Raw genomic sequence first — 21,842 nt, 5'->3', positions numbered from 1 at the left:
GTCGAGTAATTGATAGGCCCCTCTACTGTACAACAGTGTGTGCTGAATTTTAACAACAAACTTCCCAATTCAATTGACTCAAATCAGTGTTTGATCATTATCAATATATCATCCTCAGTATCAGCGCTTCAAAAGACGCTTATATTTTATATCTGCAGTTCAGTCTTTGACTATTGGAAATTGTATCATTACAGATGTATCCTCATAAACCTATCCTTTTTGGGTTATATGGCACAAGACACTTGATACAATTTAGATGCTCCACCACAAGTAGCTATAACAGTACTTTTCCTGCATTTTGTACTTATTCACCTGGTAGCTGCATACAAATTGACTTAGGGGTAAATTTACTAAGAATCGAGTCTGGTTGAGTTTTATTTTTTTCAACTCGACTAGCATTGCCGAAACTTGGGTGATTTTAGCCTCCTGAAACTCACAAATTTACAAAGAAGTGAGTTTAGCTGAGAGTGAGATAGTCAATGGTGAAGCAAATCATGATTTCTCCCCTGAGTAGCAAGTTTTGGAAGGAGATTACTCACCCGAGATTGCAGTGTTTTCTCTCTGCAAAACTCTCCCGAGCAAGCAGCCTGCACATATCAGTGAGATATATGTAAGCTGCTTGTGTGTTGTACCTGTAAAAAATGGGTTAATTGTTTAAAGAAAAAATGACGTAGGGTCCCGCCACAAAAGCATAACCAGCTCCGTACTGCTCAGCCAGTCCTGGTTCCAAAAATTATGGGGAACAAAATGAGTAGGGATCCACCATAATTTAGAAACCTGCACCAGGCTGCAGGGCCAGTGCTGGGTTTAAATATAGAGGGGAAAAATTGCGTAGGGGTACCCCTATATTTAAAACAAGCACCGGACCCAAACCGACCAGGGTGTAATGCCACAGCCAGGAGACCCTATTACCGATTCTGCAGAGAGAAAGCATTGTCACCACAAGTCACTCAGGCCAAGCTGGAGATCTCAGGGGAGGTGGGTACCCCCCGAAAAAAGGGGTCCTCCCTCTCTCGAAACCCCAGGCTTGGTCTGAAGCCCGGGGCTCTTCCCCGCACCCCTGGGCTGTGGGTACAGTGGTAATAAAGTGTTAAATAGTAGTAAACTATTGTATTATAAAGTGGAACTACAGGTGCCAACATGCCTGCCCTTTGGCACTTGTGGAACTACAGGGGGCCAGCACCCATATCCCCACCTCCCCTGAGATCTTGGCCTGACCAGCTTGGGGTGTTAATGCTTTGGCCATGGAGCCCCAGTTATTGGGTCTCCTGGCTGCGGCATTAAACCCCGGTCGGTTTGGGTCCAGTGCTGGTTTTAAATATAGGGGGACCCCTACACATTTTTTTCCCCTATATTTAAAACCAGAACTGGCCCTGCAGCCTGGTGCTGGTTCCTAAATTATGGTGGAACCCTACTCATTCTGTTCCCTGTAATTTTTGGAATCAGGATTGGCTGACCAGTCCGGGGCTGGTTATAGCTTTTGGGGGGGGGCCCTACGTCATTTTTTGTAACCCTTTTTTGCAATTTACAGTCAGAAACATACATGAATCACACTGATCTGTGTATATTTCTGTAAAACTCGCAGCTCACAGGCAGGTGAATTGATTTCACAAATTTTTATAGGAGTGTTTTCCGTTTAGAAACTCTCATCTTAGTAAATTCCCATTTCCTATCTTCACTAGTGAAAAGGTTCTCGAGTTTAGCCGATGGTGAATTGAAGAGAGTTTGCTAACTCTCCAGTATTTTCCTGTAGCAAAGGAGATCTCTCTCCCGAGTTTTACATTAGTATATTTGCAAGTGAAAAAAAATGCCCAAACTCTCCAGAGAATGCTAACTCAACCAGACTCGATTCTTAGTAAATTTACCCATTATAGTGTACTAGATGCTTAGTGGCATATCCAATTAGCGGCTAATTATTGCGCAGGTCAGGATTCAATTAGCGGGGACTCCATGCGCAGGTGTCCCCGAGACCCCGCGTGTGAGTCCCCGCTGTCAGGCTTTACCTCGCACCTCATGTAGGTGCGAGGTAAAATCTGCGTGAAGCCGCCCTATTCGGCCTTGCGCGAGCGTGAATAACACACTGAGGGCCTAATTCAGGGACGCTCGCAAGCAGGTCGATGGTTCCCTAATGCGCATGCGCACGACGGAGGGAGCTCCATTGTGTGCATGCGCGAGACCCGCATAGCGACAGCCAAGCTGTCGCTCCGGGTCTCGCACCAAAGGGGGCATGCTGTCGATGGTGACTGACAGCACGCCCCCTTTGGTGGGTGTGCCGGGGGCATGGCTGCCAGACGGAGGCATTCCCATGGGAACGCCTACCATCTGGGTCCGGCCCCACTGACATCACTAGTGATGTCAGTGGGAGTGATTTTGGCTCTGATAGAGCCAAAATGACTCCAGGGCTTGCGGCCACGAGACCCTACCACAGGGTCTCGTCGCAAGCCCGATGGTCACGATGCTTTGAGCCCGCTAACAACGGGTGATCCGTCATTAGCGGGGGCTCGCACATGCGCACGACGGAGCCGTCTCCGTCGTGCGCATGCCCTGTGGACCAACATCGAGTCGGTTGCGAGCGCTCAGCGCTCGCAACCGACTCTGAATAAGGTCCTTAATACTTAAATACTTTAGCTTTTGTGTCATTCTCAAAAGAATGAAGACTATTCAGGGGTCTATTCATGGTTATTTATCAGGGTCCGTGTTATAATTAAGATTCCTACTCACCGTGGAATCTGAAAATCAGTTGCCCCATGAGTGGCTTCACTGCACCTTTCGCAGCAGTGATGCTAGAGTGTATATGTGATCTACAGGTCATGCATGCGCACAAGAGCCCCGACATCCGGCTGAAGAAGCCAGACAGGATCTTTCTTCACAACCCGGGATTCCTTCCATAGGGAAGGAGCGGGCTGCAAGCCCAGCGGGAGCACTCACCATCTTCGCTTACACACTCAAGCTCCAAAAATTTTGTATTTTTGGAGCTTGATTAATTCTGTCCACATACTAGTGTATTATTATTATTATCCTTTATTTATATGGCACCACAAGGGTTCCGCAGCGTCTTGCAAAGTACAGAAACAAATGAGCTCACAAGAAAACAGTTATTAACAGTACAAACAATGCAGGACAAGTACATGATTTATAAACATTGCTGCATAACACCTAAATAAGCAGTAGGGTGTCAGCAACCAAGTGTTAGGTGCCGTTGCAAATGAAAGTAAAAGTAAGGCAGAAACACGTGAGGGAAGAGTGCCCTGCTCATGAGAGCTTACATTCTAAAGGGGAGGGGCAGACAAACAGGGGAGACACAGATGGGCTAGATAGTGAGAAAGGAGCATAGAGTAGTGGATTAAGATGAGCGCTGGAAAGCTTTGAGGAAGAAATAGGTCTTGAGAGCCCATTTGAAGATTAATAGCCAGGAAGCAAAGATATGGAGGAATTTTAAGGTAAGGCCAGGGGTACAAAGAAAGGCAGTTACTCGAAGAAGTTGGAAGAGGAGACATGAGTGTTGAATGGGAAGAAAGAAATTGGGGGTTCATACGGTAAGAGTTGGTAGAAGTGACCCAAGGACAGTTGGACCCCAAGACCACCACCATTGAAACCTCCAGGCCAGGGTGTGTGAGAGAATGTGAGGCCCCCAAAGGAGATAGCTGCAGCAGTGGTATAAGATGGGTAAATCAATGGTTTTGTGATTGCAAGGAGAATCAAGGAGTTGCAGATGAAGGGCTCATGAACAGGGAGCAGTTAATTATAGACAGAATTGGCTTTCCAGAGGGCACAGGAGAGAGGCTCAGAGTTATGAGGCGAGAGGAGAATGAGATTATTAGGGCTGATGTATTGTGGAGGTGAGATTGATTTAGAGTGCGGGGTGAAGAGAGTGTGGGTATGTGGCAGGCTTCCGAATGAGGAAGGGTGACAGCAGGTGGTGAGTAAGGTGGAAGTTTAGTGTGGTGTGCGAGGAGAAGAGGAGAGGTGACTTGGAGAAACAGGAGGGTGTTGGGTTTTTAGTGGTGGTGCAGCAGGACCATGGTGGAAGAGAAGTGAATAATACTGGAGTTATGGGAGATGCAGTGGAGAATATTAGATGGGATGAAGAGAGACAAAGGAGAGGAAGGAGGGGGAGAATGTGGAGGAGACTATGGATGGAGGAAAGAGGTGGGAATTGGTAGTAGAGGAGAGAATAATGTAGCTGCTGAGTGAGGGGGGAGTAGAATAAAAGAGACATAGGGCCTGATTCAGACCCGCTCGCAAGTGCACAGTGCTCACAAGCGGGTCGATGGTCCCCCACTGTGCATGCGCACGCCGGAGCCGGCTCCGGCATGTGCATGCGCGAGACCCAACCAGCAATGGGCGCTCCATCGCTACGGGTCTCACACCAAAGTGGGGCAGCTGTCGATTGTGATTGACAGCTTGCCCTGTTTTGGAGGCGGGCAGGGGGGTGGCTGGCCAAATGGAGGCATTCCTGAAGGAATGCCTGCCGTTTGGGGGTGGCCCCACTGACATCACTCGTGATGTCAGTGGGTGAGCTTCCAGCTCTATTAGAGCCGAAAGCTCACTGGGGCTTGCGGGAATGAGACCCTACTACAAGGGTCTCGTCGCAAGCCCTGATGGTCGCGATGGTCGTGACCATCACAACCATCACCATGGCCGCTCGCTAAAGCTGTGTGTGGTCACCCACAGCTTAGCGAGCGGCCAGGAGGCTGTCTTTAAAAAAAACCAGGGATGCCCTGATTCAGAGCGAGCTCTTTCAAAGAGCGTCTGGCTCTGAATCAGGCCCCTAGTGTAGATGAGGGAATTGGAGGGAAGGAAATGTCAGTAGTAGTAATAAGCATGAGATACAGTACAGTACAGTTCAAATATCAAAATCAGATAAAAGGAAGAACAGTGCTGGTAGATGAAAAGGCACAACTACAGTAGTATATTATAAACAAAAGGAGTTTAGAGCTGTTAAAGTTGCAGGACTTTAGAATTAGGATAAAGTATACTAAAAAATGTATAGGTGTGAAACAATGGTAGATACTACAGTGGTATAGATATAAATAGACAGTTGTACTTGAATGATTTAAACATTGTACAGTAGAAAAACATACATACAAAAATTAAATGTGCAGCAAATTGGTAGTTGCTTGCAATGCTAAAGCAGGGTATTGGCAAAAGGTGTGTCCAAGTTATAATGAAAGCAGGTGGCTGAGTTGCAGGGAATCCAGGAGCTCAGAAGATCATTTTCATTCTTTTCCAAATTATAGAAAGTTCTTTTAACATGTTGTCCACCGGTGTTCCTCCTGTTTAACTCCTGTCTAACTCAGTAAGTTATGCTGTACATGTAATACCACTTCGAAAAAAAACCTATGCAGCCTTGTAACAGGCCTGCAGCCTGTAACCTACTAAATCTGTAGTGAAGCAAACATGTGTAGTTACTAATTGAACCTACCCCCAATAACCTCACCCCACACCAAATGCTAGTCATAAAATTCTAATACAAACAAACAGAGCTTAAACAGCATCCCATGAATCTAGGAGATAATATATATTTATATAGTCAAATCTTAAGTCACTCTGGAGTTTGCAGATATTAATTAATGACAATATACCTAGAAAATCAGATGCCTGGTACCAATAGATTTTTTACCTAGAAAATCAGTGTATTCCAGACAGCATTGGTATTTCTATGACAGATGCCTGGTGTAAACAGATTGAGGACAGCAGGCCATTCTGCCAGGGGAAGGTAATACCTTCTTGATTAATGACCCGAAAACCTAATTTTTACAATTGCAGGTGAAAATGTTAATTTTCACCTGCTTTTGTAAAAAATAAGTGATGATGAATAGGCCCCCAAAAGAGCCTGCAATCTAATTGCTCAGTGATGCCAGAAAGATGCAGATTTGCTCAAGAACTTTGCCTGGTTATCAAAGCTAGGAGACAGATAAAGTGGAGTGAGATAAAGTTCCAACCAATCAGCTTCTAAATGTTATTTTACAGGCTGTGTTTGAAAAAGGACAGTTAGGAGCTGATTGGTTAGTAATTTATCTCTCTCCAAGCTTTGATAAATCTCCCCCCTAATCTGTTGTTGAATCAAAGTTGGAGAGGGAAGGTTGTTGAGAAGAGAAAGAGCTACGGTACCATTGAGAAGAAAAAAAATGGGGAAGTAAAAAGAGATAGGGGACTGAAACAGAGAAAGAGACAGAAATAGAGACATGGGAGCACAGAACATTACTAAAGGTTATAAGTCCTCTGGCATTGTATTGGCTTCAAAAAGATTGTTGCTTTAAATCCTGCTGCATAATCACTGTTTAGTAAATGAACTCCAAAGAAGCAGACATCTAATACTATTTTCCCTTCACACTCCAATAGTTTGTCCTTTACTTCTTCCATGTGCTCACATCCTATTGTTACATGGCTGGGCTACACTTAAGTTATTCTTGCACATGACCTGGCAGAAAACATACAGTATTGTGCATTTAACACAATTCTTACCACTGACCAAGCCTAGGTACCAAAATAAAATTAATATCTTGTAGCCCCTTTCACTGTTGCTTTTTTTCTGCAAACCAGACCAGTGAAGCCCACCTCTGGCCTTAGTAGTCAATGTACTACTTTACTGGACCCCTTCAGTCATGTAAGTTTTATTGAGCACAACTTAAGGAGTTAGGGGACAAACTACAGTCTCAGATGTATACACAATTATTCTTTAGCCCTTTTATTCTTGAGAACATGAACGAGGTAAAAGGCAAATTTCATAGTTGGGGGGGATATTGGCAAGCCCCACTCCCACTGGTGCAACAGAGATCTCTTCAGGGGGAACCAGTGACTTGATGGTAAAGTTTTGCAGCATTGTGGTGGTGAACAAGAAAATTTCCATAACTGCCAGACTCATTCCAGGACAAATTCTCTTGCCTGAAAAAAAATATGAGAATCAGGAGACAAAAGATGATACACCCACACCTACCAGTAACACACGGGTGTTACCTATAGCAGATGCTAAGCATTACATTATCAAATCATTCAGACAGTTTTTTAATCTATGCAGGTTTCAATTTCGTTATGGAAGACCTCTTAGTATAAGAACAAATTAGAAAACTGAGCCTCATATCTGAGGTGTGTTGGTAATTACACCTTGGAGAGCAGATTGAGGGTAGGTATTGGAGCCTGATTTCTTGCCCAACTTCTACTCAGGAAAGTCTCAGTGTGACTTGTGACTTTGTATGTTATCTAAGTACACTGTACATCGATATCTTCCAAATTGGAAGAAATATGTGAACCTTGGGCCTGATTCAGAGTTGTAGGCAATCTACATACAACTCCGATGTTTGCCGATCGGTGTGTGCACAGAATCCGTACTAAATATTTCCTGATCGGTATCTGCGATGACGATCACAGTTCCCCCTAAGCCACAACATGATTGACATGCTGCAGCCATTTGCAGGTGAGGAAGGGCTGGTGACAGGGAACATTTTCAAAAATGGGGGCGTGTTGCCCCCATTTTTGAGGTATGCCTAGGCCAGTGTCTGCATCTTCCAACCCAGCTGCATTGGCCCTGGTAGTGTGAGTTTCACTGCCATCCTGAGTAACCTGAGGCTTACCCAGATGGCCGATGTTGACACAAGTGATCCGATCACTGCATCCTTAGACTTACAAACAGTTTCAAATTAGACACTGGATATTGGATCTTCAAAACATAATTTTACTTTGCATCAGACTCTACACCATTACCAGTTACTAAGCTTACAAACGGCCATTTATTTCTGGTCTCTGCAAGCTGTAACTCGGCCAGTGATTCTTTAAGCAAAACCCTCAGCGAATCATTGACACTGGTACCAGCACTATGGCAGGTACAGTTTCTCCATCTGAACATGGCCTCTGTGGCTGCAGCTGTGAGCCTGGGAATGTAGCCACATTTACTGACATGCCCGTCTTTGTACACAGTTGCTTGGATTTGCAAAGCCACCAGTGGGCATCTCAATACAAATCAAGGTGACTGCAAAATCTGCCCATTTTCACACAGCCGCTGCGCACAAATTTACGGCTACGATGGCACTAGCAACCATCTCTGGCTCAGGCCCTTATCACAGACAGTCAACTAACACGTGCACATCCTCTAATATAACAAATATATATATATATATTAGTAATATACAAAAATTTAAAAACCTTAGACATTTAAAAAAATGCTTTATTTGAAGAATAGAGCATTTTCTTTGTAACTGGTTTTCATCTGATTTTACAATGTTGATAGCAAATGCAGAATAGGAATTGCAGCTAACATGGTGAAGCCATCTCTGGCAAATCATATAGCCAGCAGGTGTTACCGCTGATGATACCAGTGTTATTGTCAGCAGTTAGCAAGAAAAAGGCCTGTCAACAGGCAAAAACACTCATTTCTTGCATGCAATATGGCTTTTTGAGTGCACAAATGAGGAGTTGCATATCTGCACTGTACTTGAACCATATGTGGCTTGCAATTATCTGGAGAGTGTGGAAGGGAATTCCCTCCTTACTGGATACAAAATGTTAAATAAAGGTTTTCCCAAAGTACAGTAATGACATTTCAAATGTTTAACTGTGTCTTCTGCAGTAACATGACTGAGAGCAGAATGCCATGCAGGACCTACCGTATGTGTTCCGATTACAGATTTTTCTCTCTTTTTTTGTAACTAATATTGGCAAATGGCTAAAAGTGTTAAGGCACTAGAACCCCTGGACTACCAGAGTTGTGGCATTTTCAGCTCCATCCTCCATGCTGGAAAGATGTGCCCCTAAGAGTTTTTGTTAAGTCTGTGACTTATACTTCAATAAGGGTTTCTTAATAACTTGGACACAGTGAGTGTGCATGCTTCATTACTGAAAAAGTGCAGGAAACCAAAGACACAGAATAGAGATTCATACGCCAACTAATACACACAAAAAATAAGATCCATTGTAACCTTCCACCGGAATACCTACACAACAATGAGAACTATATACACCACAGTCTCCAGACTATAATTACTGTGGAGACGGCATTACGCAGGCTACAGGCCCCTGTCAGTACCACTAAACCACCACCTCCGTACAGCTGCACTTACAGAACCAGTATGCATACTTCACTGCCACCACTGTATGTACAGACACAGGTGTGTGCTCCCACATGTCGTACATCTCCTGCACTCCTCTATACATTCCCGGCTGGATCTGATGCACTTATCATATAATGCCTTGTATACCTCTTATAAACTTGCTGCATTAATGCTGTGTCACCCTGTAAACCTATTTTGCCTGGTTAAGTGATCTACCGGCTGAACTAATCTCCATCACACACTGCTGTCACCTATACCACCGTTAGGACCTCATTCAGAGTCGGTCGTTGCGGCCGCACAGTCGTACACCACCGATGTTCGCTAAACTGCGCTTGCGTAAAGTTCGCAATGTGCGTGCGCAAACTAGCCGCTACGATCAGAAATTTCTCTCTCCTTGAACACAGCCAGGTCGGTAGTTTGAGTGACAGATTGAGGCGTTTTTGGGTGGTAACAGTGGAAGGTGCTTGAAAACGGGTGTGTGGAGATCTGAACACAGGCGTGCCTAATTATGCAAACAGCGTTTATGGGAGTGCATAATTAACAAAGTAGTGTCATGGCACACGTGACATGGGAGGTTTGTACACTGACATGATCGTAGAGCTTAAGAGAGGGTATTGTCAACCTTAAGCTCTACGACCAGTTCCGATGGTTCCCGATGGTCTCAATTAATCCTTATATGCCCGGAGATGACTTGTAATGCATACGAGAAGGGGGCGTATTTTTTTGTCTTCCGGCCGCATCCTCCCCTTGGTCGGCCAGCTACCGATCCGATCTTAGGGACGCAACATGCGAGTGCATCATTTGCATATCCGGCCCCTTTTCCCGTACGACCGTGCGGCCGCAACGACCGACTTTGAATGAGGTCCTTAGTATCTGCCAATAAGAAGTGTTTTAAGCAGAGTAAGATTACATTTCAACTGCCTACTAGGAAATCCATATACAGTATTGGGCAGGATTCAAGTAGCCGCAAGGTCCATCCTGTGAAGTCTCACATTCATTTTATGTGCACATCACAGGATATTTTTGCCCAAGAAAGGTTCTGCAGTGTATGAACTAGCTGAAGTACATGAAAGAGTAGGGAAATCATCCTGGACCCCCAAAAATGGCCAAATAAGAGAGATAGATTGGAAGGATGTTGGATGTCAAAAGCAAAGTACACAAGGCTGTTATAAGTTTCTAATGGTCTTACAACTTTTAAAAATTAGGGAAATATGACAGCCAGCAAGTAGGTGTGCAATCAGAATGACATGTCATCATTCACAATGCTGACACTGCCAGAATGTCAACATTGTCAAAAAGTTGACATTGTGAATGCCGACAGAGAGAATGCATCCGATGCTAGGATTAGATTAAGGTTAGGGCTAGGCTGCAATTAGGGTTAGGCTGCGGTTAGGGGTCGGGTTAGGTTTAATGTAAGTGTTAGGTGAAAATTGAATGAAAAATCACATTGTCAGCATGCCGACTGTCGACATTTATAATGTCAACATTCTGATGCCAACACTCTGAATACCAACATTCCGAACGTCAACTTAATATATCCCACCCAGCAAGTGTATTTCATGGAATAATACTGGAGTATATTGGGGAGCATTTCAAATGTCTCCACTGTGGTTTTTAAGATTTTATATACAAGTTAGCAAAGTATTGGAAAATACACTTGTAACTCCCATCTGAAGATTCAAGAACACCATTCCCATCAATACAACACTTCAGCATGTCCCACGTTATTAAACCATTAATCTGCTTTTCGGAAAATAATTACATGAAATGTTGTCTTTATTGGCCATTTTTCCCTTTTTAAACACCTTTCTATATACAATATTATACATTAGGAGGGGTATACCAGAGGCACTGAACCATGGACCTCATTCAGAGCCGCTCGTTAGCGGCAGTACGCTCGTTCCGAGCGATGTTCGATATAGCCAGAACTGCTCGCAAAATTGTGGTAGCAAAAACCAACCACAAGAATAGCGAGCAGTTCATACGCTGTTCGATGTACTCGATTAATCTAATAAATAGCGGACATGATGTATGATGCGAGCGGCCACGGGGCGTTTTTAACAAAAGAACGAGCGCATGTTTTGTTCGCTCGTTCATACATGGAGCCGGCAACAGACCGCAAGGAGCGAACGGTTCAATTGAATAGCCACCCCCTTTTTCTGAACGAACGAGTGGCCGCTTACGAGCAGCTCTGAATCAGGCCCCATGTTCTAAAATGTTCACATTAAAATAAGGACTCTTTCTTAGTTTTCACCCAGTATGAATATGCAAAGTGAAAGCCGTGATATCTCCCATTGAAGCTTAATGCTGATTTCAAACTGAATATCCATGTACTGTAGTCATCTATACTGTATCTAGTATATCATACACTGTAGTCACCTACTGTATACTGAATTTATTTAGTAGCTAATTGGATTTAGCTCATAGGGTTTAATAACTATTTCTCAGCTATTGGAACATAGCTTCAGAAGAAGCCAAATACAGTATTGCCGTACTGACTTGTCACAGTTATGTAACCCCTGACAGGGCTAACAGATTACTGTCTGTGGGTATGGCGTTTTATGTAACATATATGTACTGAATCATTTCATTATTATGTGTATTAGTTGCATAATATATATTATATGTGTGTTTTCTGTTACCATAAAATCATATTGATGGCTAACAGGCACACCAAGAAAGTGCCAGAAGCCTGCATGCCAAGGGAAGAGGGGCTCGGGGGCAGAATGGGAGACATCCAAGGATCTAGTTTGAGGGGGATAAATAGAGCTGCCTCACTCCACTTGAGGGTCGTCATCAGGTATCTGTAGTGAAGTGAGAGACAGTCGATTAGAGGGAGCAGATCAGAGTTTTGCCACCTTTGAAGTGGCAATGGAGTTGTGAGAAGACTCATCAAGAGAGAGAGCCCGGCTGACCAAGGGGGAGCAGCAGGCATGTCAGTGTAAAGTTTGAGGACTCCCTGGAGACAGCAAAAGTGACCAGCATAGACTTCCTGGAGCTGGAGAGGAGAGCAGCAGCATCATTCAAAGAGAGTAGCAGAGATTGCAGACAGCCCCTATCAATCATTGTTATACTGCTGTGTATCAGCTGTCCATGGTCCTGAACTGACAAATCGCCTCGAGGAGGTGGGTGAGCATAGCAATACAGCTCAAAGTACACTGACTATATACAAAGTAACCCATGATAGTATTCAATAGTTTGCCACATAGTCTGCACTTTTCTTGGTATTTTGTTTACTGAGCTGTGTATTTTTATGAAGTAAAATAACTTACACTAATGGTGCACTTGCCTAGAAAAAATAACTGCTAATAAATTGGAGCAGCAGCACCCAGTTGTTAAGCCAACCACCCTCCAGTGTTAGACTGACCCAAATAATAAGGATATTGTTTACTGACTGAACTCCATCATCTACTACATAATAACCTTTGACAGATTCATAAAAAGGTAAGCTTTCAATTATTAGTGGAGAAGCCATATCGGATTATGAAGTATTGTCACCATGAATCACCAGTCTCCCCGGAAAATGCTAGCAACTTGAGAGAGAGAGAGAGCTCACCCTGACACAGACTAGAGCAGCAATAGATTATTAATTATTGAATCCTATAATTATTATTATTATTATTATTATTATTATTATTAATAAAGAAAAAAATAACTATTACATTTTATACCTAGCTAGGGACATCAGCATTGCTCCTTCTAACAGAAGAGTATATATGTGTATATAGGTCCAGAATAATGGGGAAGGTACTGAAGGGTAACCTAAAATAAAGTGTCCATTTGTTACCCAATTCAACATTTTCAGTGCAGATATAAGAATGATTTTTAATAAACACTGGTATTTTATCAAATGGACCCAGTGTTATCCCCTTGCGCTCCTGATAGACCTGAACTTGTGTTTTGGAGAGCGAGAACTCTGAAAAACTACCTCTTACCTAGTTTACTACCTACTGTATAAAAGTTATCAATCAAAAGGAACATCATTTCTGAGTAAACCTGCAGGTTTCTTTACGTGCAATTTGTGCAAATCTGTCCTTATGGTTTGAAAGGTAAAAAACTTTATCCGCTACTGATAGTAAAAAAAGAGTATAAAATAAAAAGTGCTATCAATTGTAACACCGCTTATGTAATTTACATGTTGATATATGGTTTTGAAAAAGATACGTAGGTAAAACCAAAAGGACATTAAAAATCAGAATCCTGGAGCATACCAGGAATATAAAAAAAAAATTTGGTTCAAATCAACAGTGTCCCCAGACATTTTAAATCATGTCAGGGGAGTAAATTACAGAATTTAAGATGTATTGGTCTTGAACATATGATGCTGGATTAGAGAGGTGGGGATAGACTCAATTTGTTATCTAAACCAGAAATTTATTAGATTGTAACTCTAAATACCATACATCCTAATGGTTTAAATGAGGGGTTTGACATTTCTCCTTTCTTATATTGAATAGTTATTGACTTATTGTATATTTTTTATATGTATTAATTATGATGTTTTAATTTTAAATGTATTTGTTTGTGATATATGTAATTATTGATATGTGCTATGTGTCTAATGATTTGCGCTATTAGACAATTACCTTGCAGCGGGATCGCTAGGATATGAACCTGAATAGGTTAAAACAAAGGGCCCGATTCAGACCCGCTCACTAGATGGGTTCGCACGCAGCCGTCAGCTGCTAATACATGCAAAAGCTGCTATCGCATGGTAAGACATTAGTACGCTCACTAGTTCTTAGCACGTGTATGTAAGATGCCCCTAGCCAGTCATAAGAAGCCCACTGTCCCTTTTTACCACACGTCATCTCCAGGAAGTGTATGCAACAATCGGTAACATCGAGTACCATCGAACCCATATGCAGCACTTGTGGTTGACCATACCCTACCGCAAGCACTGCGATCGCTGCAGTGTAAAACACAGCCAGGTGACGTGTACTATGACGCTGCGTATAAATTATGCATGCCCCTGAAACGCTGTTAGAATGCACAGGCACGCCTGCGTTCGCACCACCACATCCCCGTTTTCATTATCCTCTCCCTGTCACCATCCAGTCAATCTAGCGTGCCGTCTGTGTACTATGGGCCCGATTCAGACCCGTTTGCTAGCAAGCGTTTGCTCGTAACTGGTGATATTTTGCAATGTGCGCATACGTATGCATTGCAGTGTGCATGCGCGAAATAGTCCAAGCAATCGGGAAGTATACGCTTGTCCAGCATAGACTGCCCAGCTGAATGAGTGACAGGTCAAGCTGTTTGTGGGTGGTAACAGGGGCAGGTCACTAGAAACGGGGGAGTGAAGGTGCGAACGTAGGCATGCCTGAGCATCTTAACGCTGTTTCAGAGGCATGCATAATTAACAGGCAGCATCATAGTACACATTACCTGGTTGAATTATGCACTGATGTGCTCGCAGTGCTTGCGGTAGGGTATAGTCAACCTCAAGTGCTGTGTTCGCTTCGGATGGTGCCTGATGTACCGATGGTTGCATACACTTCTTGGAGATGACGTGCGCTAGTGGGCATCTTAAGACAGGCTGGTGGGCGTCTGCATACACAGGGTGATCGCACGCCAAGACATAGTGGGCATGCTTATGGCTTGCCATGCGATCGCCTGCCTTGCCTTCACTTAGCCAAATGTGCATACGCTGGGAGCGAGCATACGCATCTAGCGAGCGGGTCTGAATTGAGCCCTATGAGTGATCGCTTCCCAATCGCAGTTACTGGGTCGCGCACATGCACTGCATCTTATACGCATGTGCAGTTAGCACAAATTGGCCAGCTGCATACGAACGCAGCTTAGCGAGCGGGCCTGAATCGGGCCCAAAGTCTGAAGCCTGATATTTGAAATTATTTAGCTGATTTGCCGATCTATATTTTCTATATGTAATATGAGCACTTTGCTTTTAACTTATGAGGTTATCACGGATATTGAATTTGCAACATTGTATAACAACTTGTATAATAGAAATTCAAGTGGTGACACCATGTAACGAGTGATTGGTTACATTCTGGTTTTTAAGGTGAGTTCTGGAGATGCTAGGCCAGCCCTCTGACGAAGGCCATGTGATGAAACGCGTAGGCTCATCGCCTAGCACGACTATGTTGTGATGCGAGATTGTTGGCTGTGCATGCTGCTCGTGCCCGTGGAGGATTTCTCCTTAAGCCTTTCCACTCATGGTGGTTTGACCGCCACCGGTGGTATGTGATCTATTACCTATATTGTGAAATTTACTAGTAATAAATGTTTGGATAATGCACTACAGTAACTGGCGCATCCTGTGTTTTTATTTATAGAATATGTATATATATATATATATATATATATATTCCAATCTTTTTATTGTGTATATGCATGCTATATTTCCATTGTAAATGTATTCTTGACATGTTAGGGCATTTATAGATGGTGTAACTGGTTATCTATAGCCATTTTGAGTGAGTTATGGGTCTCAGGGAAGGGTTGATTCATTGGATATGGTATAAATACATATGTGTGTTCATAAAAATGTACTAGTGTTTTTATACAGTATTTGTAGACTGTAGTAGTGAAATGTTATACAGCATCTTACCATTTTATCCATCAGTATTACATCGTGAAGATCCAGTATAATGAACCATGTGATGAAATTACTAATTTATTGACTGAAAGTATGTGAATGCAACTATTGGCTGATTGTTATTAGTAGATAAACTTTAAAGGGAAATACCTATTTGTATACTAATTGGCAAGTGAATACCCCCAAGTTTCCCCTTGGTTGAGAGAGTAGTTACAGTTTGATGGAGGTACATAAAAGTAAACATCTAAACTAGGGATGAGCGTGTTCGGACTTCTGAAATCCGAACCCCCCCGAGCCCCCCCGATCCGAGTCATATCCGAGTCAGGCTCGACTTTTCCCGCCTGACTCAGATCTGAAATCGAGGCAAAACGTCATCATCCCGCCTTCTGGATCTCGCGCGTTTTGGATTCTATAAAAGGTCCCGGCATCGGCGCCATTTCTCACTCCGGCTGTGGACAGTGAAGAGGGAGGGTGGGAGCTAGGGCTGGCTGGGCTGTATTGTGCTGCTGTTATCCATAGGGGCTGTGTCCACTCAGTCCATAGGGGCTGGCTGGGCTGTGTTGTGCTGCTGTCATAGGGGCTGGCTGGGCTGTGTTGTGCAGTCAGTTGTCCATAGGGGCTGTGTCCACTCCAAAGTCTATAGGGGCTGGCTGAACTGTGTTGTGCAGTGTCCCATAAAGGCTGTAGTCCTAGAGGGGTGCTGGGTGATCTGTGCATCAGGAGTGCTCCCCCAAAGTGCACTCCAAAGAAAAATTATTAGGTTTTTTTTCTGAGTTTGTGAATTGTAGTAGCCGCACATGCATCAACAAAGTAGCGCCAAGCGTGCGCCTGTGTCATAAATCAAGGGCCGGCTGGCTTGTCCATTAAAGGGTGCTGTAACCCCCAAAGTGCACTCCAAAAAAAATGAAAAAAAATATTTTTTTGTGTTCGTGAATTGTGTGCACAGTAGCCGCACGTGCATCAACAAAGTAGCGTCAAGCGTGCGCCTGTGTCATAAGTAAAGGGCTGGCTGGCTTGTCCGTTAAAGGGTGCTGTAACCCCTAAAGTGCACTCCAAACAAAATAAAAAAATATTTTCTGTGTTTGTGAATTGTGTGCACTGTGGCCGCACGTGCATCAACAAAGTAGTGCCAAGCGTGCGCCTGTGTCATAAGTAAAGGGCAGGCTGACTTGACCGTTGAAGGGTGGTGTAATCCCCAAAGTGAGCTCCACAAAAAAAAAAAATCTTTTTTTTTCTGTCTTTGTGAATTGTGTGGGCTGTAGCCGCGCCTGCATCCTCAAAGCAACAGCGACAAGCATGTGTCTGTCTGTTAAAGGGTGGTGTTACCCCCAAAGTGTGCTCCACAAAAAATAAAATAATCTTTTTTTCTGTGTTTGTGTGTGAAATGTATGCACAGTAGCCGCATGTGCATCAACAAAGGAGAAGCGCCAAGCGTGCGCCTGTGTCCCATAAGTCTGTCAAAGGGTGGTGTAACCCCCAAAGTGCGCTTCACAAAAAATAAACAATTCTTTTTTTTCTGTGTTTGTGTGCGAAATGTATGCGCAGTAGCCGCACGTGCATCAACACAGCAGCAGCGCAAAGCGTGCGCCTGTGTCATAAGTCAAGGGCCGGTTTGGACATCTGGTCCGGACTGAAGGAAGTGCCAACAATTTCTGACATGTCTACTGTCACTGCATATGATACTGTCACCACTGGCAGAATGGTGGAGGATTACACTGGTGACAGCATCCAAGTAGGGATGTCAGACAGTCCATACCTGTACTGGCAGGAAAAAGAGGCAATTTGGAGGCTCCTGTACAAACAAACTGGCTCTATTTTACCTGAGTTGCCCCCCCTCCAGTGTGTACTCCGAAAGAGTATTTAGTGCAGCCGGGAACCTTGTCAGCGAAAGGCGTAGGAGGTTGCTTCCACAAAATGTGTAGAAGATGATGTTCATAAAAATGAATTATCAACTCTTCCAGGGAGACCAGCCTCCAGAATGTACAGAGGGACCTGTGGTGGTGGATTCCAGTGGGGACGAATTAATACTCTGTGAGGATGAGGATGTACACAACACTGAAGAGGGTGAAGAATCGGTGGATGAGGAGGATGAGGACGACATCTTGCCTCCGTAGAGCCAGTTTGTGCAGGGACAGATTAATTGCCAGCTTGTCTTGTGGGGGCCCAAACGAACCAATCATTTCAGCCACAGTCGTGTGGCAGACCTTGGCGCTGAAATGATTGGTTTGTTAAAGTGTGCATGCCCTGTTTATACAACATAAGGGTGGGTGGGAGGGCCCAAGGACAATTCCATATTGCACCTCTTTTTTTCTTTGCATTATGTACTGTTTGGGGCCTAGTTTTTCAAACTGCCATCCTGTCTGCCACTGCAGTGTCACTCCTAGATGGGCCACGTGTTTGTGCCGCCCACTCGTGTCGCTTAGCATAGTCATCCAGCTACCTCGGGGCAACCCTTTGGACATAAAAACACTATTGTGAGGTGTGAGGTGTTCAGAATAGACTGGAAATGAGTGGACATTTAGGTTATTGAGGTTAATAATAGCATAGGAGCAGAAAAACCCACAAATTCTTGGATTTTAGCTGTTTTTATGCTTTTTTGCAAAAAAAATACAGATCCAAAACACAAAACCCAGAACCCACGGAAGGGTGGTTTTGGCAAAACCAATCCAGATCCAAAACACGAAGAAAGATCCAGATCCAAAACCAAAACACGAAAAGTGGCCGGTGCACACCCATAATCTAAACCCTGGTTACACTTATTTTTACGCTAAATAAAAAATTTTTTTGTAGTTTTCCTACTGTTCTGAAATTGTCCATATTTGTTGTGTATATTTTTGTCTAGTCACAAAGTCCATTAGACATGTATGCATCTGAATGTGCACTCAGTTTTAATGTGAGACTGATCACATTGGGCTGAGGGCCTGATTCAGACCCGGTCATGAGCGCTGAGCGCTCGCAACCGGGTCGATGGTGGCCCACAGCGCATGTGCACGATAGAGCCGGCTCCGTCGTGCACATGCGCGAGACCCGGCTAGCGACGGGCACTCCGCCGCTCCGGGTCTCGCACCAAAGGGGGCGAGCTGTCGATGTTGAGTGACAGCTTGCCCCCTTTGGTGGGTGGGCCGGGGGGTGGCTGCCCAAACGGAGGCATTCCCATGAGAATGCCTGCTGTTTGGAGGCAGCCCCACTGACATCACAAGTGATGTCAGTGGAGAGCTTCCGGCTCTGTTAGAGCCGAAATCTCTCTGGGGCTTGCGGCCATGAGACCCTACCACAAGAGTCTTGTCGCAAGCAACGATGGTCGCGATGGTCACAAGTGATGTCAGTGGGAGTGCTCTCGGCTCTGATAGAGCCGAAAGCACTCCAGGGCTTGCGGTAATGAGACCCTACCACGAGGGTCTCTACGCAAGCCTGATGGTCGTGATGGTCTTGACCATCGCGACCAGCATTCCGGCCGCTCGCAATAGCTGTGGGTGGCCACCCACAGCTATGCAAGCGGCCAAGAGGCCGCACCCCCAAAAAAAAAAGCCTGGCCCTGATTCAGAGCGAGCGCTCTGCCAGAGTGAGCTGCTCTGAATCAGGCCCTGAATTCATAAGTGGATGCAATGCTGATGTTTGCGGAGTTGAGAATGTTTTTATGTTTTTTTTGTACTGCGCATGTATTGCTCTGCGAATGTGCTGCAATTGATTACCAATGGTGGTTGCAGTGACAGTGAATGAGCATTTATAAGAGGTAACAGGGGGGAGGCTAGACAAACACAGGTATGTCCCAAGCGATTGGTGGACGTGTATTTGCCAGTGACTGTGTCTGTGTATGCAGGGTCCGGGTGAAGGTGGAGTGACCTAATTTCTGGAGGCTTCTTGCATGCTGGGGAGAGGGGCACTGTGAGCCCCTCAGCTCAGCACATATTTAGAGGGGTAGGCAGAGAAGACTGCTGCTGCTCTGCAGAAGCAAGCAGTCTCCCTTTGCAGCCCAGCACACAGCAGCATGTGCTGGACTGCTCAGCTGACAGGGAGGAGGGGATTGGCTTTGGACCTGGGCCCCCGCAGGGCCCCTCCATCAAGCCCGTGCCCAGGTAATTAGTACCCGCTCCCCCCCTCTCATCGCCCCTGTGTGTATGCAGTAGCATTGGCTCTGGCGGCTTACTTCAACAGACATTCTGAACATCCATAGAGCTCAGATGTCCGATGGTGTGAAATATGGTGTGTCTTTGTATCAAGTGGTGGATGAAAGACGCCACCTGTGGGTGACTCTATACAAGTACTGGTGGCTGCGGCGTTTGCATAGTTTTGCAGTAACCTGCATATGGGTATAGAGTGGCGATGGGATTAGTGTCCACCTCTGAGTCATGCCCTTTGTATCTTGCATCATGTGTTTGACAGTGTCCATACATTGTCTTTACAATTTTATGCTTTATATAAAACTTGTATTATACACATTCACCCTGTGAAGCATTCTGATTTCACTCACATTAATGCAAATACACAATTAAACACTAATATCATTACTGCACTTTGGGAAAAACCTTGGTTTACCAATAGGTCCTTTGATGAAATGGTCTTTTGGTCTCAAAATTGGGATTGCTGTATTCTTTTTATCTCTAGTTCTTACTTTTATTAATTTCTGCAAATCTTTTATTATTTGAATTCTGTTTCCAAACATTCCCCACAACACACAGTAATCAGGCCATGCAAATGAGGGATGTCTCTCTATTCAGTAACAATCATACCATCCATCCTCACTGTACAGCACGAGATCTGCACAGACAGGACGACCCTCACCTGCTGAGAATGTCATTAGGGCATTGTTCTTCTTAAACTTCCCATTATCATCCAGAAAATTGTTTGGATTGAAATCCTCCGGGTTGTTGAACTGGGTCTTGTCATAGTGTACTCCTGCCAGTAGTGGGAGGATGACTGTTCCCTGGTGATGTGGAGAAAATAAGTATAAAACACTTGCTAATATTTTATTGTTTCATTTGATTTGTACTAGTCCTATGTCCAAATACATTTTTACTAGAGATGAGTGGTTCAGTTTCCCTGGAAACCGAACACACCCGAACTTAGGGGAAACAAGTGATTCCGAGGTCTGGCTCGGGTCGTCCCACCAATTGCTGATCCCAAAACGAGGTAAAACATTATCTGCCCTGCATCGGATCTCACATGTTTTGGATTGCATATAAAAGTTCCTTCCTTGTGATCTTGCACCATTTCACATAGGAGAGCAACAGGAGAGGGTGTGGGACTGTGAACTGGAGCACTGAGGCACTGTATTACAACAAAACACTATAGCAAGCCATTGGGGTGCTATTAGGCTAGGAGGAGTTGGGTTTAGGTTTAGGCATACTTGCCAACTCTCCATGAATGTCAGGGAGACTCCCTGAATAGCAGCAATCTCCCTGGCTCCCTGAAGACTAGAGTCTAGCAATCTCCCTGATTGCACCGCTACAACATTAGGTAGCTGTTACATACTTGGAAAAAAATAAATCAGATATACATATATTCAAATATGATCATCAGTGCCATTTCCCTGCATTGGTTATGTTATAACGCTATTAAAAATCTGGTACAATCCTTCCTATACCTGCTAAACCTTCCTATACCTTCTAAAATTGACGCTATTCGCGTACGTAGTCATACAGTAAAATAAAAGCCTTCAGACTTGGAAAATGTGTTTCAAACACACAAAGTATATTATTTCAATATAAAAAACAGTAGGTTACACGCTGTGATCTAAAGACAATTTAGCGCAAAGAAATTATACAGACCCAAGGTACAGTTATACATACGCAATGCGCACTGGAACCAGTTACCGGCATCACCAAGAGACCTCCGTCTACAGCAGTGTTGGCTAACCTTGACACTCCAGCTGTTGTGGAACTATATATCCCAGCATGCCCTGCCACAGTTTTAGCATGCCCTAATAGCAAAACTGTAGCAGTGCATGCTGGGTTATGTAGTTCCATAACAGCTGGAGTGTCAAGGTTAGCCAACACTGGTCTACAGCATCAGCAAGAAGATTCCAGATTGGAGTCTGCATGCACATTTATACCCTTACAGGGATAAGCAATACAATAAGCAAGTTTGGCATGATTCCATTGGTTCTCAGTCACAGTGCTTCTGTTACAGGATATTTAACAGGTCGATTCAAATGGACACAGGTCAGCCTCCAAAAGCTTGTTGTCTTCTTATTCCCCCCTGCATGCATAACTAAGCTGCTAACATTACAAGTA

The 21,842-nt window shown here is 44.2% G+C and overlaps 1 protein-coding gene across 1 annotated transcript in view; it reads right to left on the bottom strand.

Annotated features, from left to right (window-relative positions):
• Positions 1-3,024: 3,024 nt before the first annotated feature.
• The window catches only part of LOC148502819 (cytochrome P450 2F2-like), a 100,591-nt gene continuing 81,773 nt past the window's right edge, over positions 3,025-21,842 (bottom strand). Inside the window, exons 9-10 of the mRNA XM_088449271.1 lie at positions 20,392-20,533; positions 3,025-6,888 (exon numbers count right to left, since the gene is read on the bottom strand). Coding sequence (XP_088305397.1) covers positions 6,692-6,888; positions 20,392-20,533 — 339 coding nt within the window. The 3' untranslated portion in view covers positions 3,025-6,691. The remainder of the gene's footprint in view (positions 6,889-20,391; positions 20,534-21,842) is intronic.

The sequence above is a fragment of the Taudactylus pleione genome, unplaced genomic scaffold, assembly GCF_031769625.1.
Source record: "Taudactylus pleione unplaced genomic scaffold, aTauple2 ptg000481l, whole genome shotgun sequence".
NCBI classification, from domain to species: domain Eukaryota; kingdom Metazoa; phylum Chordata; class Amphibia; order Anura; family Myobatrachidae; genus Taudactylus; species Taudactylus pleione.
Note: the sequence above shows the minus strand (reverse complement) of the source record. Positions and strands in the feature narration are given on the sequence as shown.